The sequence below is a fragment of the Argopecten irradians genome, unplaced genomic scaffold (assembly GCF_041381155.1).
Source record: "Argopecten irradians isolate NY unplaced genomic scaffold, Ai_NY scaffold_0018, whole genome shotgun sequence".
Lineage (NCBI taxonomy): Eukaryota > Metazoa > Mollusca > Bivalvia > Pectinida > Pectinidae > Argopecten > Argopecten irradians.
This window is the reverse complement of record NW_027187485.1, coordinates 302,802-319,651: the sequence shown is the minus strand read 5'-3', so window position 1 is coordinate 319,651 and position 16,850 is coordinate 302,802. Positions and strand designations below refer to the sequence as shown.

Here is a 16,850-nt window from a genome sequence, read left to right as displayed (position 1 = left end):
GGGTACTGTTTACCACCACAAGCGTAGATTTTGTGATTTTGACTTGGTTTTTTAGCATGTCAACATTTCAGCTTCATACCGGTAGGAATTAAAGTTTGGTAAAAAAAACTAACCTATATGTTAGTTTTTTTTTATCTATATACCATCCATTTGCTCAATACAGCCTTTTGAAATTTCCGATTGAAAAAACTGTGTGTCTCTAGCCGCCATGTTGATATGTGTGTAGTAGCCTACATTTTTTTTTCTCGGCGTTGATTGGTCAATTAATTTTCGAGAGCCAATCAACGCCGAGAAAACAAATCTACTGCTCACATACTTACATGGCGGCTAGAGACATAAATTTTTCAATCGGAAATTTCAAAGGGCTACGTCATGCAAATGGATGGTATTTAGACATGGACTTACTAACCGGTAAGTTTTTTTTCTACCAAACTTTCATTCGTATGACGTTGAAGTGTTGACATGCATTGGTTTTTGAGCTACCCATTAGGGCGTGTTTATCGGAGGACATCAGTGTCCGACCAGTTGAAATCTGGCTGTTTTCCGATGTTTCTGGATACCTAGTGACATTTATACCGCATGATTTGTATTGTATCATATACCAAATTAAAGATAAATTATCTGACTGTCGATTGAGAGTATTCCTATTGTAATATTCTATACGGTTGGTTAATAACCATACTTTTTTTTCTGAAATTGGGTAGTGTTATAGGCCTATATGACCGGCCGAGTTATAGAACTTGACCCAGTATGATACTTATAACACCTGTGGTTGACATACCACTTGCTGGGAATGGAATCATCCAAATGTTTGTTGGTCAGATTTAGTATGAATTTCATGAAGGGGAAGGAAGAGTCATTTTTAGATCAGGTGTTTCTTCAATTTACAAAAGCAGCGATTGACAATGAGGTTTCAATGTTTCAAAAAATCAAGAATCTTATAGTATTTTTCATATTTTGAAGGGAAATGGTGATTTTTTTTTTATCATAGTCTAAAGTATAAAATAGTCCAAACTGTTATTTAACCTTAAGGTAAAAAGATTTATTTACCTTAAGGGCAAAAGATTTATTTACCTTAAGGATAAACAAGTTTTTGACCTTAACGGCAAAATCATTTTTTGACCTTAAGGTCAAAAGAGTTACTTACCTTATAGTTAAAAGGTTTTTGACCATAAGGTTAAAAAAAGTTTTTTGACCTTAAGGGCAAAGGATTGATTTACCTTAACAGCAAAAACCGTTTGTTTACCTTAAAGGGACAATTCAGTCTAAGAGAACATTAAAATTTGTACATATATGTGACGGCGACTGACAAAATGGGCCCAGATGCGGCGATTATGACGTCAGAATAAATGACGTTATAAAGTTACGCACATTTTTACCGACGTCACCACGTGTATTTGCGGAAACTCTCAATAAACGACGGTTCATAAAGCCCGCATTTGATGTGTAAATTTAACTACCTGTACCATATCAATACATAATATGAAGAGTAGACTGGTGAGTGTCAGGTGATCAGTATATACATGTAGGTACTTTCTAGCAAAATATAAATAAAATAAATAAATATAGCTGTGAATAGACATTAGAAAAAAAAATATTGAAATTGTTTTTCTCTTCATTAGTAGAGATGACAATCAAAGAACAAAGATAAGAGTGAAAAAAACCTGATTTATCTCAATCAGTAGTTAATGCAGTTATTCGACTGAAACTGTAATATGCAACAAAGCATGGGATCCAGACACAATATTTATAAATAAATTTAAGACAGTTCAACATTTTTTGATCGTATCTAGCAATATTGTTTCTCCACGGATATTCTGAAAATTTCACAGGCTTTGCTCTTTCATAAGTTAATAATATTTTGCAATATTTCGTAATATATTTAAAATAAAAGATCGAAAATAAAAGCCGTAAAAGTCACTGAAATTATACCGAATACATTGATATACATGTAGCAAAAATATCACGAGTGCGGAAACTTAAAATGCAAACAACGGGATGTTGTTTAAAAGCAGAATAAAGGCAAGAAAATTGTGTTAGACGTATTCCTTCAGAGGACAAGGATGCAGATTTCATCATCCGATAATACAGGTGTTTAGCTCTATAAATATTCTTTTCCTTGCATGTATACATATGTAATTCTAGTAGAGAGGGAGAGAGAGAGAGAGAGAGGGGGGGGGGGGGAGAGAGAGAGAGAGAGATTCTATAAGTTAAGTTTCTGATCAGTGTAGAAAGAAGATGTCTATTTTCTTGTAGAACTTTGCGACGATGATAATAAGGATCCGGTTAACATCTAGAAACGATTCATGTGACAGTAATACAGTATTTATAGTGGACGTCCGTATAGTTCAGTACTTATACTTTGGTCATAACCCCTTCCGATAAAACTTAAGATGTACTCCCAGCATGGATTTTAGCCATTTTTGCTTGGCCTCCGGCCGGGCAACAGACATGGCCGGGCCGGTGGTCGGGGCTCTCAGACACACAGCATCACAGACGTACCTGAAGAGACATCGGGGACGTACCCGAAGAGAGTCGAAGTTAAAATCTCTCTGGTGTCCCGTAGAATTTCATAATCGGCCACATATCCTTCACATATTCGTTTAAGCATCGTCCGATATCCGGCCAGGCCTGGTACAACTATCCTTCGTTGTCCGTAAGATACTCGGGTAATGATAATTGGCCCATTAGCAGTATATATTTCAATTCAATTCAATTCAATTCAATTTTATTGCTTCTTACATCCACAAAAAATGGATCGATAGCAAAACATACATGTATATAACACACAGTAGATCAAAGCAACAACTTATCAAGCCAGCTTTCCTCAGTTCAAATGACTTTGAAAGAAAGAGGCCTAAATCCTGTAGAAGTTTTAGATCATTAGAAGACAAGAGTCGTATAAAATTTTCAAAATCTGTTAGATGGTGGTTAATTATATCTTTATGACTATTAAAGAAAATTGTTCTCATAGTAGAGTTAACGGAACACTTAAAAATGAAGTGAATGTTTGGTCGATATTCACTGCCTCGCCACCCCCACCCCCCACCCCTTCTCCCGTCTCTCCTCCTAAATTCTCTTGGGAAACGGACGCCGTATGATTGCCGCACGGCCTCCTTTTTATGTAAATTAGGCCATAGTTGTGTTTTTTTCTGTTTTGCGTTCTTTGGATTCTCAAAAACCTACCAGCCAGCAAGGAAAAAAAACAAACACGAATAAAAAAAACACGGAGCCCACGCTTTGTTTGGGATGCTTCAATTTTAACCAGTTTTGTTCTTGCAAGTGGTAGAATAGACAATATTTCATAAATAATCTCCTTGTCAATGATTCATTGATATGAAGAACAGAATTGAATGCAACAAACATATTTCAACATTAAAAATTATTAAAAGAATTGTCCGATTGAAGTATGAGAAAATTGTGTTTTCCATGGTGTCTGTTGTAAATTAATCTATTAAATGCTGTTGATCATATAATTTAGCCTTTCTAAAAAAACGTTTAATAATAGCCTATTTATACATTGTATTGTAACTTGTTTTCTGTATTTTATACATACATATGTAACACCATGACGACAGTACAAACAATTTTTCACACTTTGACTTCTATCCATCTCTGCTTTGTCATTCTTTGCAAGTCTTTCATTAACCCAAGCCTCATATCTGTACTACCACAACTACATAATCGATATACAGTCTGTTCGAATAAAACTACAACATAATATTTAATATTTGGGAGTTTAATTAGGCCATAGTTGTGTTTTTTCTGTTTTGCGATGTCTCTTACACTATTTGACTAAGAAACAGTGTGCACAAATACATGTACGTGTGTCCAATCAGCGATGTCTTTGTTCAATCAAAAGAATTGATATGGATTTTAATATTATATCTGAATTATATTGAATATATTTAATATCAAAAGTATTTCAGCAGATTTTTAATAATTTAACATGAAATAACCTTAGCCTCCGGTACACTTACTTGGATTGAGATATTCTAGTATTACAGTTTTACTCGTCAACGCCATGATGCCAAAGGTATTAACTTTAGAAACTTTTCATTTTTTTATAATCTTGAAGTTTGAACTCAAAGAACTCACCAAACATACCAAACCCCTCTAACAATTTATTCATAAGTTTGACATCAAGAGGCGAGTCATTTTTCGAGGAAAGAAAGCATTTGATCAGAGTTTTATCCAAAACAGCTTTTGTTCTTTAAAATCTTGTAAACAAATTGTATCTCGGGCACTGGCCGAAAAAGAAACTGCGAATAAGTTTGGTTTGCATACTTGGAATGCCTATGGATATGTTATCGTTTCATTATTCTAAATGACCAATAGACATACGACCTAATTTGACAACTTTTCAGCCGTCCTCACTCCGTCATATTTCAGAAACTAAAGATCGAAAACATCCTGCATCACATTTCGATTGCTAGATGTCTTCTCGTGGTCCTTGCGGCGCTTGAGCGATAGCGAGATTAGTGTATTTGCTGTGAGGCAAGCGTTGAGGTGATGCTTGCCACAGTTGACTAAATTGGAAACCGGAAACAGGCATATTTCCGGAAATTTTATTTTCGGACGACTCTTTACGAAATCTAAAAAATAATAACTTGTGTTTGTTTTTGCCTCACAATAGCACAAAACCTACCCGCACGCGGACGCAAAACAGAAAAAAACACAACTATGGCCTTATGTCTGGAAAATTAAACGGTGTTGTCCGATGTAGGAAAATGGCCAAAAACCAGCGTTACACCCTATCTACGGATACCGACCTGATCAGTATGACCAAATCATTAATTTCGATGATATTTATACAGTACATGGTGCAGGGAGTTGTGAAGGACGAACATGATTATATACATTTGTAGAGTTTTGTGAGGATCCCGCACACCAACCCCATCTGGTCTAGTTAATTCACTAGTCAATGCTGAAATCTTAGGGTGAAACATTATTTCTCGGTTCATCTACACCATCTAGAAATTTAAATTTTACTGAAAGTCTTATGTAGAAAAAGACTAATTAAGAAACTTCAGGAGTCTGATAATTAGTTACAATTTATATCAATTTGTATCTGTGTACGAGAGTGTCCATAGATTGATTTTAGGGGTCTTATAATCAAGATAAAAACAGCGAAACTTGATCTAGACCAATAGACCTATATAGTGATTTATTGGAAACTGTGGTGTGTGTTTAAATTGATATAAACTGTTACTTATTCTCAGACCCCTCTGTTTGAAACATGTTTTGCGTCTTTTTCTTTTCAATCGTGCTTATTGCAATATCTAGAGACCCTGTCTACATCTTATTTGCTTTTTACATATATATAAAATAAACATAAAGTAGAACTCTAATAACTAGGTTTCCTTCTTGAGTTGTCTAGCAGATATATAGAAAGGAAACGGTCTGAAATGTAAATGCGATCACTAGTTTTTGAAATTCGATCACTCCATCCACAGGTTTTTGTTTTATGTGCCATATTGGGTCAGTATTACTAAATTCAGTAGCATGTATATATGAATAGATGTGTCTGTCTATCTACATGATATAAAACAAAAAAATTCTGGTTCACAATTTTAAGGCCCACTACCTTTGTGAAACAAAAATAAAAGTTTCTTAAAAACAATAATACTATTCGAAAAGGTATATAAATGGTCTAAGAGGATGTTATAACACCGATCAAATGCGAGATTCCCTGCATAAACTACATTAACAGTGAAGATTCATTTCGCTGTTTTGCCGTCTGGCGCAGTGATAATCATCCGACGCGCGGTAATTAGGACGACGGCGGGAAACATCAAACGACCCGCGTTATGAAAATAAGCATTTAATTTATTTCAATAAATTGTTAAGAATGTGATAGTAAGTGTATTATTAACGGTAAGTTAATAACTTTTGTGACACTATAAAATTATCAATTTCGTTTTGCATTCCCAATAAAAGATGTTTCGGAAATGTAGTGGCCCTTTAAGAATTTGTTAATATTCGACTCAAAAAACACGTTCAACAGAAAAAAAAATAGTAAAAGACATACATCGTTTTAGTTTTAAATGTTGACACAATAATTATCTAAAATCTGTTCATGTATAGGATAGTATTCGACTTCTTCGTTACATATACATGTATATCTCGTCGGTCGCACCATTATTCGTATACCAACATTCTAGTTAAAAGAATCTGAAAGCATATACACTTTAATCCAATGCACAGATCTTCGCTTTTCGTGAAATTTTGAATACGAAAATACAAATGAATATCATTGCATGAAATTTCCTCATGAAGTTGTTCTTTTGGCGGTTGCTGTGGACCATGAATATAAAAAACAACTTATCATATTTGATGTATTAATGGTAGGGTAGTACATTGTATCATTGACGCACCATAAATATATCTCTACACATGAAAACATTTGAAAGTTCCAACCACGAACCTAAAGTACACACGAATATTTTTTGTTACACACAACACGCAGTGTGTCACCTCGTCAAATCGTCGAATTATATTGTTACATGAACGTGTCACAGATTAACTTGTATTTTGATAAAATGGACAATAACGTAGCTACATGTAACACTGATCGAGCTAAAGCTTAACTTTGTTAAAGGCCCATTACCTTTCTGGAGCAAAATATAAAAGTTTCTTAAAAAACCATTAATAACATCAGAAAATGCGTACCGATGACCTAAAATAAGGTTAAGACACCAAACATATGCAAGATTTCCTGTGTAATATATGAAAACAGTGGAGAGTCAATTCGCTGTTTTGCCGTCTGGCGCAGTGATAGTCAACTACCGCCCGGTATTTAGGACGACGGCGGGAAACATAATACGACCCGCGTTATGAAAATAAACATTTTATTTATTTTAATCAAATCGTTCAGAAGGTGATGATAAATATAGTATTAATGGTAAATTAATAATTTTTGCGGCTCTACAAAATTATCGATCTTGTTTTACATTCCCATTTTTAAAAATTTAAAGCCGTTTCGGAACGGTAGTGGGCCTTTAATATATTACAAGTATTAAAGACCAGTCCAAAGCATAGATATGTGCAAACGTGTATGTTTTATGTAACATCTTTGACAGCCTTGTAACATGACGTCAATGTTCATGACGTGATGATTTGACGTCGCTAATTTTGTCAGAAAAGAATGTAAATGTTGCCTCATTCAAAGTCGGATATCTCTTAAATGCCTTATCCTTCGGCTTTAATATTTTGTGAACGTGATCTACACACCATAAAGTAAATAAAAATGTGAAAAAATGAAAATGTGATTTTTCCTCATCTGGGCCCATTTTGTCAGTCGCCGTCACATATCAGAAAACCCCCAGTTCTAATGGAAATTAGATCAGTCGGTTTTACTGTGATATGCCAGAAAAGTCTGTCACGAGAGTGATAATATGTGAGTTGGTTCACGAATATATAAATAGAATCCAACAGCTATAAACAGTTGAAAGTTTATTCATATAAAAACGGAGACAGATAACCCTGAAATAAAAAGAACAATACCTGACAATATATAGGGACACATAAATGAACCGACTACTATATCTTCTATATTTATACTGTAAGGTATAAAATATAAACAGGTATCTATTTAATATATTATATTAAATTGTATTTTAATTTCCGAGTTACATATATTTACAAATAACATTTAATTTCCAGTCACTTGACTCTATGCATTGCCCTAACCTCACCGACCACGTGCGGTCCTTTGTTATACATATAATATAAAGCTTTATGGACAAGTTATTTAAATAAGTTTTAATTATATAAAGTATATTAATTATATTGCATAGTGAAGAATAAGTTAATTACTTTATTTCTAGTTATACATTAAATAAACATACCTTTTAGTACTGTGGCCGTAAAGCACACATGTACAGTCCAGTGCCTATTTCCACGTAATGTGCGGACACGCTTCCTCAAGGGTGGGCGTGCACGTGCAAGGACAGGGTCATGCAGGGTCAATGTGACACACTCAACCAATCCATTCACTCGCCTCTCATACGTCATCATAACAACTTACACACAGATTTACATGTACAGGACATTACATGACACAGGGACATGTAATATAAATTCAGACAGACACAGGGACATGTAAATTCAGACAATACACAGCGCATGTAGTTAAAACACCATATATAATACATATTATATATATGGTGAATTTAAACACCGCGACATTCTCCCCTGCAAAGGAAAATGACTCCTGGCATTTAAATCACCTAATGTTAAACATAAGTTAAAATATTCATAGGAAAATCAATGAGCAGTACCAGTATCCAGTATCCAAGTGATTGGGGCAATCCCTACCTACAAGGATTAAAGGATCACTGCTCACTGAACAGAATTTTTTGTTTACCATTATTAGAAATCAATATTTTCAAAATTTATCACCTTGGCCAGTGTCCCAAGGTAATATCCAGCATCTATAGCTTAACTAGAATTTCTCCTCTGCCAAGTGAAACAAAACATTCCTGATGCGAATATAATCTAACATTTATTATAATTGAATGTAAATTGCAATTATGCTACAATTCTACTTAATAAATGGTAAACCATAAGGTAATACACATTAGTAGCTGTAGAGATTAAATATAATTTTCACAATCAGGAGTGGTCTTTGCTCACTATGACATTCTCCCACTGCTCTAAATGCCTAAACGTAGACCTCAGACCCAGAATTTGATGGCACCAAGGTTTCCATGAGCCATTCTCCATACAACTTAGGAGGTTTACAGGCTCGTCTGGACCTTGTAGCTGGAACTGAGTCTTGTGTCTGACCAACACTGCGCATGCCTGCAGCGTTAGAATTTCGACACACACCCCTGGTACCCTGTTTCGGAGAATTCCCTGTACCAACAGTATTTGGTTGCACTGGTCGTTGCGCGCCAGCGACAGTGCGCCTGGGTCTCCTCGCAGGAATGACGTACCTGGGTGATTGACTTCCATCATCATCATCTGAGCTATCAGAGTCAGTAGTGGAGGAGGAACTCTCGTCAAACTGTATCCCGGGATTCTGATTCCGAGTTGTCTCCCTTGTTCATCAGCACCCTGTGTTCTAGGTAGCCACATGAAAGGGAGGAGCAGGTTCCTATGCACAGTTTTAATAGGTCCCTGTCCTGACTCTTTCCGGATCTTGTATACGGGCATATCAGCATTAGGTATACTAAGGATAATGTAGGGATCCTTAGCCCATTTATACAGCTAATTTCTGTTTGCCACATATACCTACGTTCCTCATCAGAACCCGGTCACCTACTTCTAGAGTAGCTTCCCTAACTCCCCTATCGTACCTATCTTTGTACCTCTTACCCTTCCTATCGCTTTCAGCCGAGGCAGCTTTGTAGGCAAAGTCTAACCGACGCTTAAGCTTTTGGGCATAATTCTGGCGACTCCCTTCAGTCTCAGAATCTGTATCGATGCCTAAAAATGCATCTACACTAAGTCTTGGGTGCCAACCAAACATTAGGTAATGAGGGGAATATCCAGTGGTCTCATGTTTTGTAGCATTATATGCGTGAACAAGAGGAGCCACGTAAGATTTCCAATTGGATTTTTGTTCTTCCTCCATTGTACGTAACATTTTTAGCAAAGTTTGGTTGAACCGTTCGACCATGCCATTGCCCATAGGATGGTAAGGGGTAGTTCTCGTTTTATCCACTCCAGCTATCTTGCAAAGTTCCTTGATAACTTTGCTTTCAAAATTCCTACCCTGGTCACTGTGGATTCGGGCAGGAAAGCTGTAGTGGACAATGAACTGTTCGTACAACACCCTGGCGGTGGTACTCGCTAACTGGTTCCTGGTTGGAATTGCCTGGGCATAGCGGGTGAAATGGTCAGTGATAACCAGCACATTTTCGTAGCCCCCCTTTGACCTTTCCAAGGTCAAATAGTCAATGCAGAGTAGTTCCATTGGTCGAGAACTTTGGATGTTAACCAACTCTGCTTTTGGGACAGTAGGGGTTTTTCTACGAATACACCTACCACAGCTTTCGACCCATCTATTTACCTCGGCATCAAAGCCAGGCCAAAAAAACCGACGCTTTGCCAACCAGTTTGTCCGGTCACGTCCCTGATGACCGACATCTTCATGCACTCCCCTGAGGACCTTCTCTCTATATGCCTCAGGAATGACTAGCTGCTGAATAGGGTCATTATCAATGGTGGTGTTTCTATACAACACGCCCTTACGCAGTTCAAACAGCCGCCACTCCCGCATATACTGCCGCACTTCCTCAGGTTCGTGTCTCAGAACACTCTTATCAGGTCGAACCCCCTCCCTGACAAAATGTATAACCCTCCTGAGATGTTTATCTAAGGACTGTTGTTTTCCCCAATCCACACCAGAGAGTTTTACATTAGCCATATCTAGAGTGTCATTCTCTGTATCATTCTCTGGTTCTAGGGCTGATGTGTTTGAGAGTACCACAGTTTCAGCTAATGGCAATTCCTCTCTCGTAGTCAAACAAGCACAGGAAACTGCTCTCACAACATCTGGGAAAACTTCCTCTAGCTGATATGGTCGCCTTGATAACCCATCAGCGTCCCCATTAAGACGGCCCGCTCTATAGACTAATTTAAAGTTATAGTTTGAGAGTGAGGCTAACCACCTATGGCTTGCTGCGTCCAGCTTTGCAGTGGTCGTCACATAGGTTGGAGGGTTGTTATCTGTACGTACCTCAAAAGTGTTGCCATACAGGTAATCATGGAACTTGTCAGTGAGGGCCCATTTGAGACAAAGAAATTCCAACTTATGAGCTGGGTAGTTCTTCTCGCTGGGACGTAATCCTCGACTAGCATACGCTATTACCCGTTCATGGCCCCCTTGATTCTGGTACAGTACAGCACCTAAACCTTCTATTGAGGCATCCGTGTTAACAATGAAAGGCTTAGTAAGTCTGCATATGCTAACACTGGTGGAGATGATAGAAGACCAACAATGGTATCAAAAGCCTTCTGTTGACTATCCCCCCATACCCAGGGAATCTTTTTCTTTGGCCCCTTAACATTTTTGTGGGTACAGTGTCCAACAAGGAGATCGTTTAAAGGTTTTATGACTTTAGCATAATCCTTAATGAACCTCCTGTAGTACCCTGTAAAACCTAGAAAAGAACGCAAGGTTTTGACATTGACTGGTTCCGGCCATGTCTTTAATGCTGAAAGTTTCTCTGGGTCAGTTTGAATCCCTTTCTCAGAAACTATGTGGCCCAGGTAGCGCACATGAGTTTTAAAGAACTCGCACTTAGACCCTTTCAGCTTTAAGCCGTGTTTCTCAAGCCTTTCAAACACACCTTCCAGTCTTTTGAGGTGTTCCTCAAAGGTGTCTGAAAATATGAGAATATCATCTAAGAAAATTAAACATTCCTTAAGATGACTCTCACCCATACAGGCTTGCATTAATCTCTGAAATGTCGCAGGCGCATTAGTTAGACCAAACGCCATGCGGTTACATTCAAAGAAACCGAGTGGTCCGACAGAAAAAGCTGTCTTAGCCTTGTCCTCCTCTTTGATTTCGACCTGCCAGTAACCAGATCTCAAAGTCCAGTTTACTGAAGTATCGCGAACCAATAAGGGAGTCCATGGTTTCCTCCACCCTAGGTAGGGTGTAAGCATCCTTAATGGTTTTCCCATTGAGTTTACGCAAATCAATGCAAAATCTCAGGGACCCATCTTTCTTTCGAACGAGGACCACATTCGAACAGTAGGGACTGTGAGACTCTCTAATAGCGTCAGAGTCTAACATCTCTTTAAGATGTTGTCTCACTTCCTCATACATTCCTGGTGGAATACGACGATACGGTTCCTTAAATGGAACATCGTCTGAGAGTTTAATCTCGTGCTGCACCAGGTCTGTCTTCCCTAAATCCTTTGGGGATGTGGAGAAAATATGTTGCCACTTACCCAGTACCTGATATGCTCTCTCCAACTGCTCAGGAGTGAGATTATCCCTATCAATAGAGACCCCCAGTTTGTCCCACCATTCCCCCTCAGTCTTAGAGGATTCAGTATCCTTACTAGAGGGTTCTGGGGACCACCTGTCCATTACCTTCACATCTGTGAGATTACAGAGAGGCGATTTTGGCGATATAGTAATCGACTCCGTAGACAGATTACAGATCCGGACTGGTACTCGTTTAAGTCTTCCAGGTGCACATTCAAGTGACACTACCCTTGGACATACAACAAGGTTTCCGGATTGCAGAGAACTGCCCTGTTCTGTTACAGCCGTACTAAAATCACCATGCTTGCGTACCAAGCCATGGACAGTCTTTACCTGGTTTGGACCTATGGACACTGGGTATGTATTGGCAGATTTCACCACCATGGGATTGTTAAAACACAAACTATCAACAGCAGACTGCCAGGCATCTGGAAATGTAGAATCAGAGCCAGTCTGTTGTATATCCCTACACATACGAATTATATTTGTGCCAACAATCACAGGAACTTGTCTGTTATAGTTGGTCATTGGTGTTACCAGAATAGGTACACAAAATTCACAATCAGACAGAAATGGAATAGTGATATCTGCCTCAATATATCCTAAATATGGTAACTTAGACCCACCTGCTCCAAATACCTTAAGATCAAAATCTTTGATATCCATCAGAACAGGCTTGGGATTCAGAGATTTGTAACATTTCTCTGAGACACAAGTGATCATAGAGCCACTATCAATGAGAGCAGAATATTTCTTCCCCCTAGTATGATATGGTCAACATTAGAACCACCAACCATTCTATCATACAGAGTACTGTCTGTACTATTAGTGTTATCCGGGCTTGTCCTAACTACACCATCCCCCATCTGCCCCACGTTGGGCGCCAATGTCACGAGAGTGATAATATGTGAGTTGGTTCACGAATATATAAATAGAATCCAACAGCTATAAACAGTTGAAAGTTTATTCATATAAAAACGGAGACAGATAACCCTGAAATAAAAAGAACAATACCTGACAATATATAGGGACACATTAATGAACAGACTACTATATCTTCTATATTTATACTGTAAGGTATAAAATATAAACAGGTATCTATTTAATATATTATATTAAATTGTATTTTAATTTCCGAGTTACATATATTTACAAATAACATTTAATTTCCAGTCACTTGACTCTATGCATTGCCCTAACCTCACCGACCACGTGCGGTCCTTTGTTATACATATAATATAAAGCTTTATGGACAAGTTATTTAAATAAGTTTTAATTATATAAAGTATATTAATTATATTGCATAGTGAAGAATAAGTTAATTACTTTATTTCTAGTTATACATTAAATAAACATACCTTTTAGTACTGTGGCCGTAAAGCACACATGTACAGTCCAGTGCCTATTTCCACGTAATGTGCGGACACGCTTCCTCAAGGGTGGGCGTGCACGTGCAAGGACAGGGTCATGCAGGGTCAATGTGACACACTCAACCAATCCATTCACTCGCCTCTCATACGTCATCATAACAACTTACACACAGATTTACATGTACAGGACATTACATGACACAGGGACATGTAATATAAATTCAGACAGACACAGGGACATGTAAATTCAGACAATACACAGCGCATGTAGTTAAAACACCATATATAATACATATTATATATATGGTGAATTTAAACACCGCGACAAGTCCATGGTGGTGAAATGCGTGTGAAATGTTTAAACTCGCTCGCTGTCCGCCATTCTAATTGTGGTCAAACATCTTGTATGCCGAACCCTGTCCCTTGCTCGTAGAGTAATGCTACTTTTGTCTAGAACTGCTCAAATCGCTCTGACAGTAGTTGTGTTTACCTTATTAGATGCATTGTCTTGCATAAAAGATCATTTTATCACCTCAACAGTGGCTATGTAGTTCATTTGTTTAACATGCATGACTTTGGCTCGGATATGGGTACAGCGTACATATTGTACCTGCTTAATCGTATTGATCAACGATTTGTAATTACAATGGTATCAATTAAAATACTAAACATTGACGTGGAATTTGTCAATATTTTCTGTTATATGTTTCATAAGAAATGTAGAACAATACATTTATGCCATACTTTGCTTCTTGGTTATGTAAAATGATTAGCCTGAGTGAATTGTCACTTTACGGGCAAAAGATTTAGTTACCTTAAGGTTAAAAAAGTTTTTTTTACCTTAACGACAAAAAAGTTATTTTGACCTTAAGGGCAAAAGATTTATTTACCTTTAAGGCAAAAGATTTACTTACCATATGGTTGAAAGTTTTTTTACCTTTAGGGCAAAAAAGTTTTTTGACCTTAACAGCTTAAAAGTTTTTTTACCTTAAGGGCAAAAGATTTATTTACCTTAAGGGCAAAAGATTTATTTCCCTTAATGGCAAAAGATTTATTTACCTTAATGGCAAAAGATTTATTTACCTTAACGGCAAAAGATTTATTTACCTTAATGGCAAAAGATTTATTTACCTTAACGGCAAAAGATTTATTTACCTTAACGGCAAAAGATTGATTTACCTTAAGGACAAAAGATTGATTTACCTTAAGGACAACAGATTTATTTACCTTAAGGTTAAAAAAGTTTTTTGATCTTAAGGTTAAAAAAGCTTTTTGACCTTAAAGATGCTCCACCGCAGACAGAGCATAAATGGGACCTATCATTTGAACAATAATTGGTGTTTAATCGTGTATATACATGTCTAATTAACTCAAGAAATAATATAAAATATTTGATTTTACTTTCGGTGCATGCGCAATCGGTACTGCATTCCATACAGGACATTATAGTGCCACGGATTTTTTTCGGGATGCAATTAATTATTTTTAATATCTTTATCTTGAAGTAAAATAAGAAACTCAGACTTTTCAATGGTGGTAACGGTGTAAAGTAAGTAACTTTTGTAACTGAAGAAAAATACTAAATCGTCTGGTCCTGTTTTCGATAGATAAAAATTATCATTTGTCAGCGTTGGAGCATCTTTAAAGCAAAAAAAGAATTATTTACCTTAAGGGCAAAAGATTTATTTACCTTAAGGTTAAAAAAGTTTTTTGATCTTAAGGTTAAAAAAGCTTTTTGACCTTAAAGGAAAAAAGAATTATTTACCTTAAGGACAAAAGATTTACTTACCATATGGTTTAAAGTTTTCTGAACTTAAGGGCAAAAAATTTATTTACCTTATGGGCAAAAGATTTATTTACCTGAACGGCAAAAGATTTATTGACCTTAAGGGCAAAAGATTTATTTACCTTAAGGGCAAAAGATTTATTTACCTTAAGGGCAAAAGATTTATTTACCTTAAGGGCAAAAATTTTTTGATCTTAAGGTTAAAAAAGCTTTTTGACCTTAAAGGAAAAAAGAATTATTTACCTTAAGGACAAAAGATTTACTTACCATATGGTTTAAAGTTTTCTGACCTTAAGGGCAAAATATTTATTTACCTTAAGGGCAAAAGATTTATTTACCTTAAGGGCAAAAGATTTATTTACCTTATGGTTAAAAAGTTTTTTGACCTTAAGGTTAAAAAGTTTTTTAACCTTAAGGACAAAAGATTTATTTACCTTAAAGGCAAAAGATTTATTTACCGTAAGGGCAAAAGATTTACTAAACTTATGGTTAAAAGTTTTTTGACCTTAACTGCAAAAAAGTTTTTTGACCTTAAAGGCAAAAGATTTATTTACCTTAAGGGGAAAAAAATTTGACCTTAAGGGCAACAGATTTATTTACCTTAAGGGCAAAAGATTTATTTACCTTAAGGTTAAAAAAGTGTTTTCTTCTTAAGGTTAAAAATGTTTTTTGACCTTAACGGCTAAAGATTTATTTACCTTAAGGGCAAAAGATTTACTTACCATATGGTTTAAAGTTTTTTTACCTTAAAGTTTAAAAAGTTTTTTGACCTTAAGGGCAAAAGATTTATTTACCTTAAGGGCAAAAAAGTTTTTTGACCTTAATGGCAAAAGATTTACAATTATTTTCAATTGGAATATTAAGCTCATTATTATAAAAAAGTAGCTATAGGTTTTATTATTATTTCAAAGAAAACCACATGGGGTCAATCAGAATAAGACAGGAAGACTGTTTTTATTTATTAGGTTATAGAGGTACAGAGGCTGTCACAGCATGCTATCAATTGCTCGATAATTGATTGATGCTATAATGGACCCACTGGGGTTAAGAAAATAGGTATATCTTACCTGTGACACCTCATTAGTCATCATCTCGGGTAAAGTGTCACCTTAGGTTTAGGTGACAGGCGGCCATCTTGGATTTTGATAGTTAAAGTTTGTTACCGCTATTTCTCAAAAAGTGCTTAAGGGATCTTTCTCAAATTTCATATATGTTCTCCTAGGGCCCTAGTTGTGCATGTTGCATTTTGGGACCGATCGGTGAACAAGATGGCCGACAGGCGGCCATCTTAGATTTTGATAGTTAAAGTTTGTTACCGCTATTTCTCAAAAAGTACTGAAGGGATCTTTCTCAAATTTCATATGTCGGTTCCCCTAGGACCCTAGTTGTGCATATTGCATTTTGGGACCGACTGGTCAACAAGATGGCGGCCATCTTGGATTTTAATGGTTAAAGTTTGTTACCACTATTTCTCAAAAAGTGCTAAAGGGACTTTAATATATCTTAATCTTAACTACATCTACAAATACTAACAATATCGGAGTCAAATTTAACTTGCAATTTTGTTGATAGTTACGTATAGTGTGGCTTTAAGCATCCAAAGTTATTACTATACACTAATTTTCACTTAAGTTGGACTCTGAAATATAAAATGGAAATGTTTAGCTAGGTGTAATAATAAGTTCTGTTGCTACCTACACTCGCTATATATAAATCACCCAATAGCTGTTTTACTGGATTTTAA

General features: G+C 36.5%; 1 protein-coding gene across 1 annotated transcript; it reads right to left on the bottom strand.

The window, feature by feature from the left end:
• Positions 1 to 10,891: 10,891 nt before the first annotated feature.
• Positions 10,892 to 13,642, bottom strand: LOC138311356 (uncharacterized). The gene is made up of 2 exons (XM_069252767.1): positions 13,309 to 13,642; positions 10,892 to 12,943 (listed from the first exon to the last, which is right to left on the bottom strand). The coding sequence occupies exon 2, from the start codon at positions 12,671 to 12,673 to the stop codon at positions 11,498 to 11,500; it is 1,176 nt and encodes a 391-aa protein (XP_069108868.1). The 5' UTR covers positions 12,674 to 12,943; positions 13,309 to 13,642; the 3' UTR covers positions 10,892 to 11,497.
• Between the last annotated feature and the right edge of the window lie 3,208 nt (positions 13,643 to 16,850).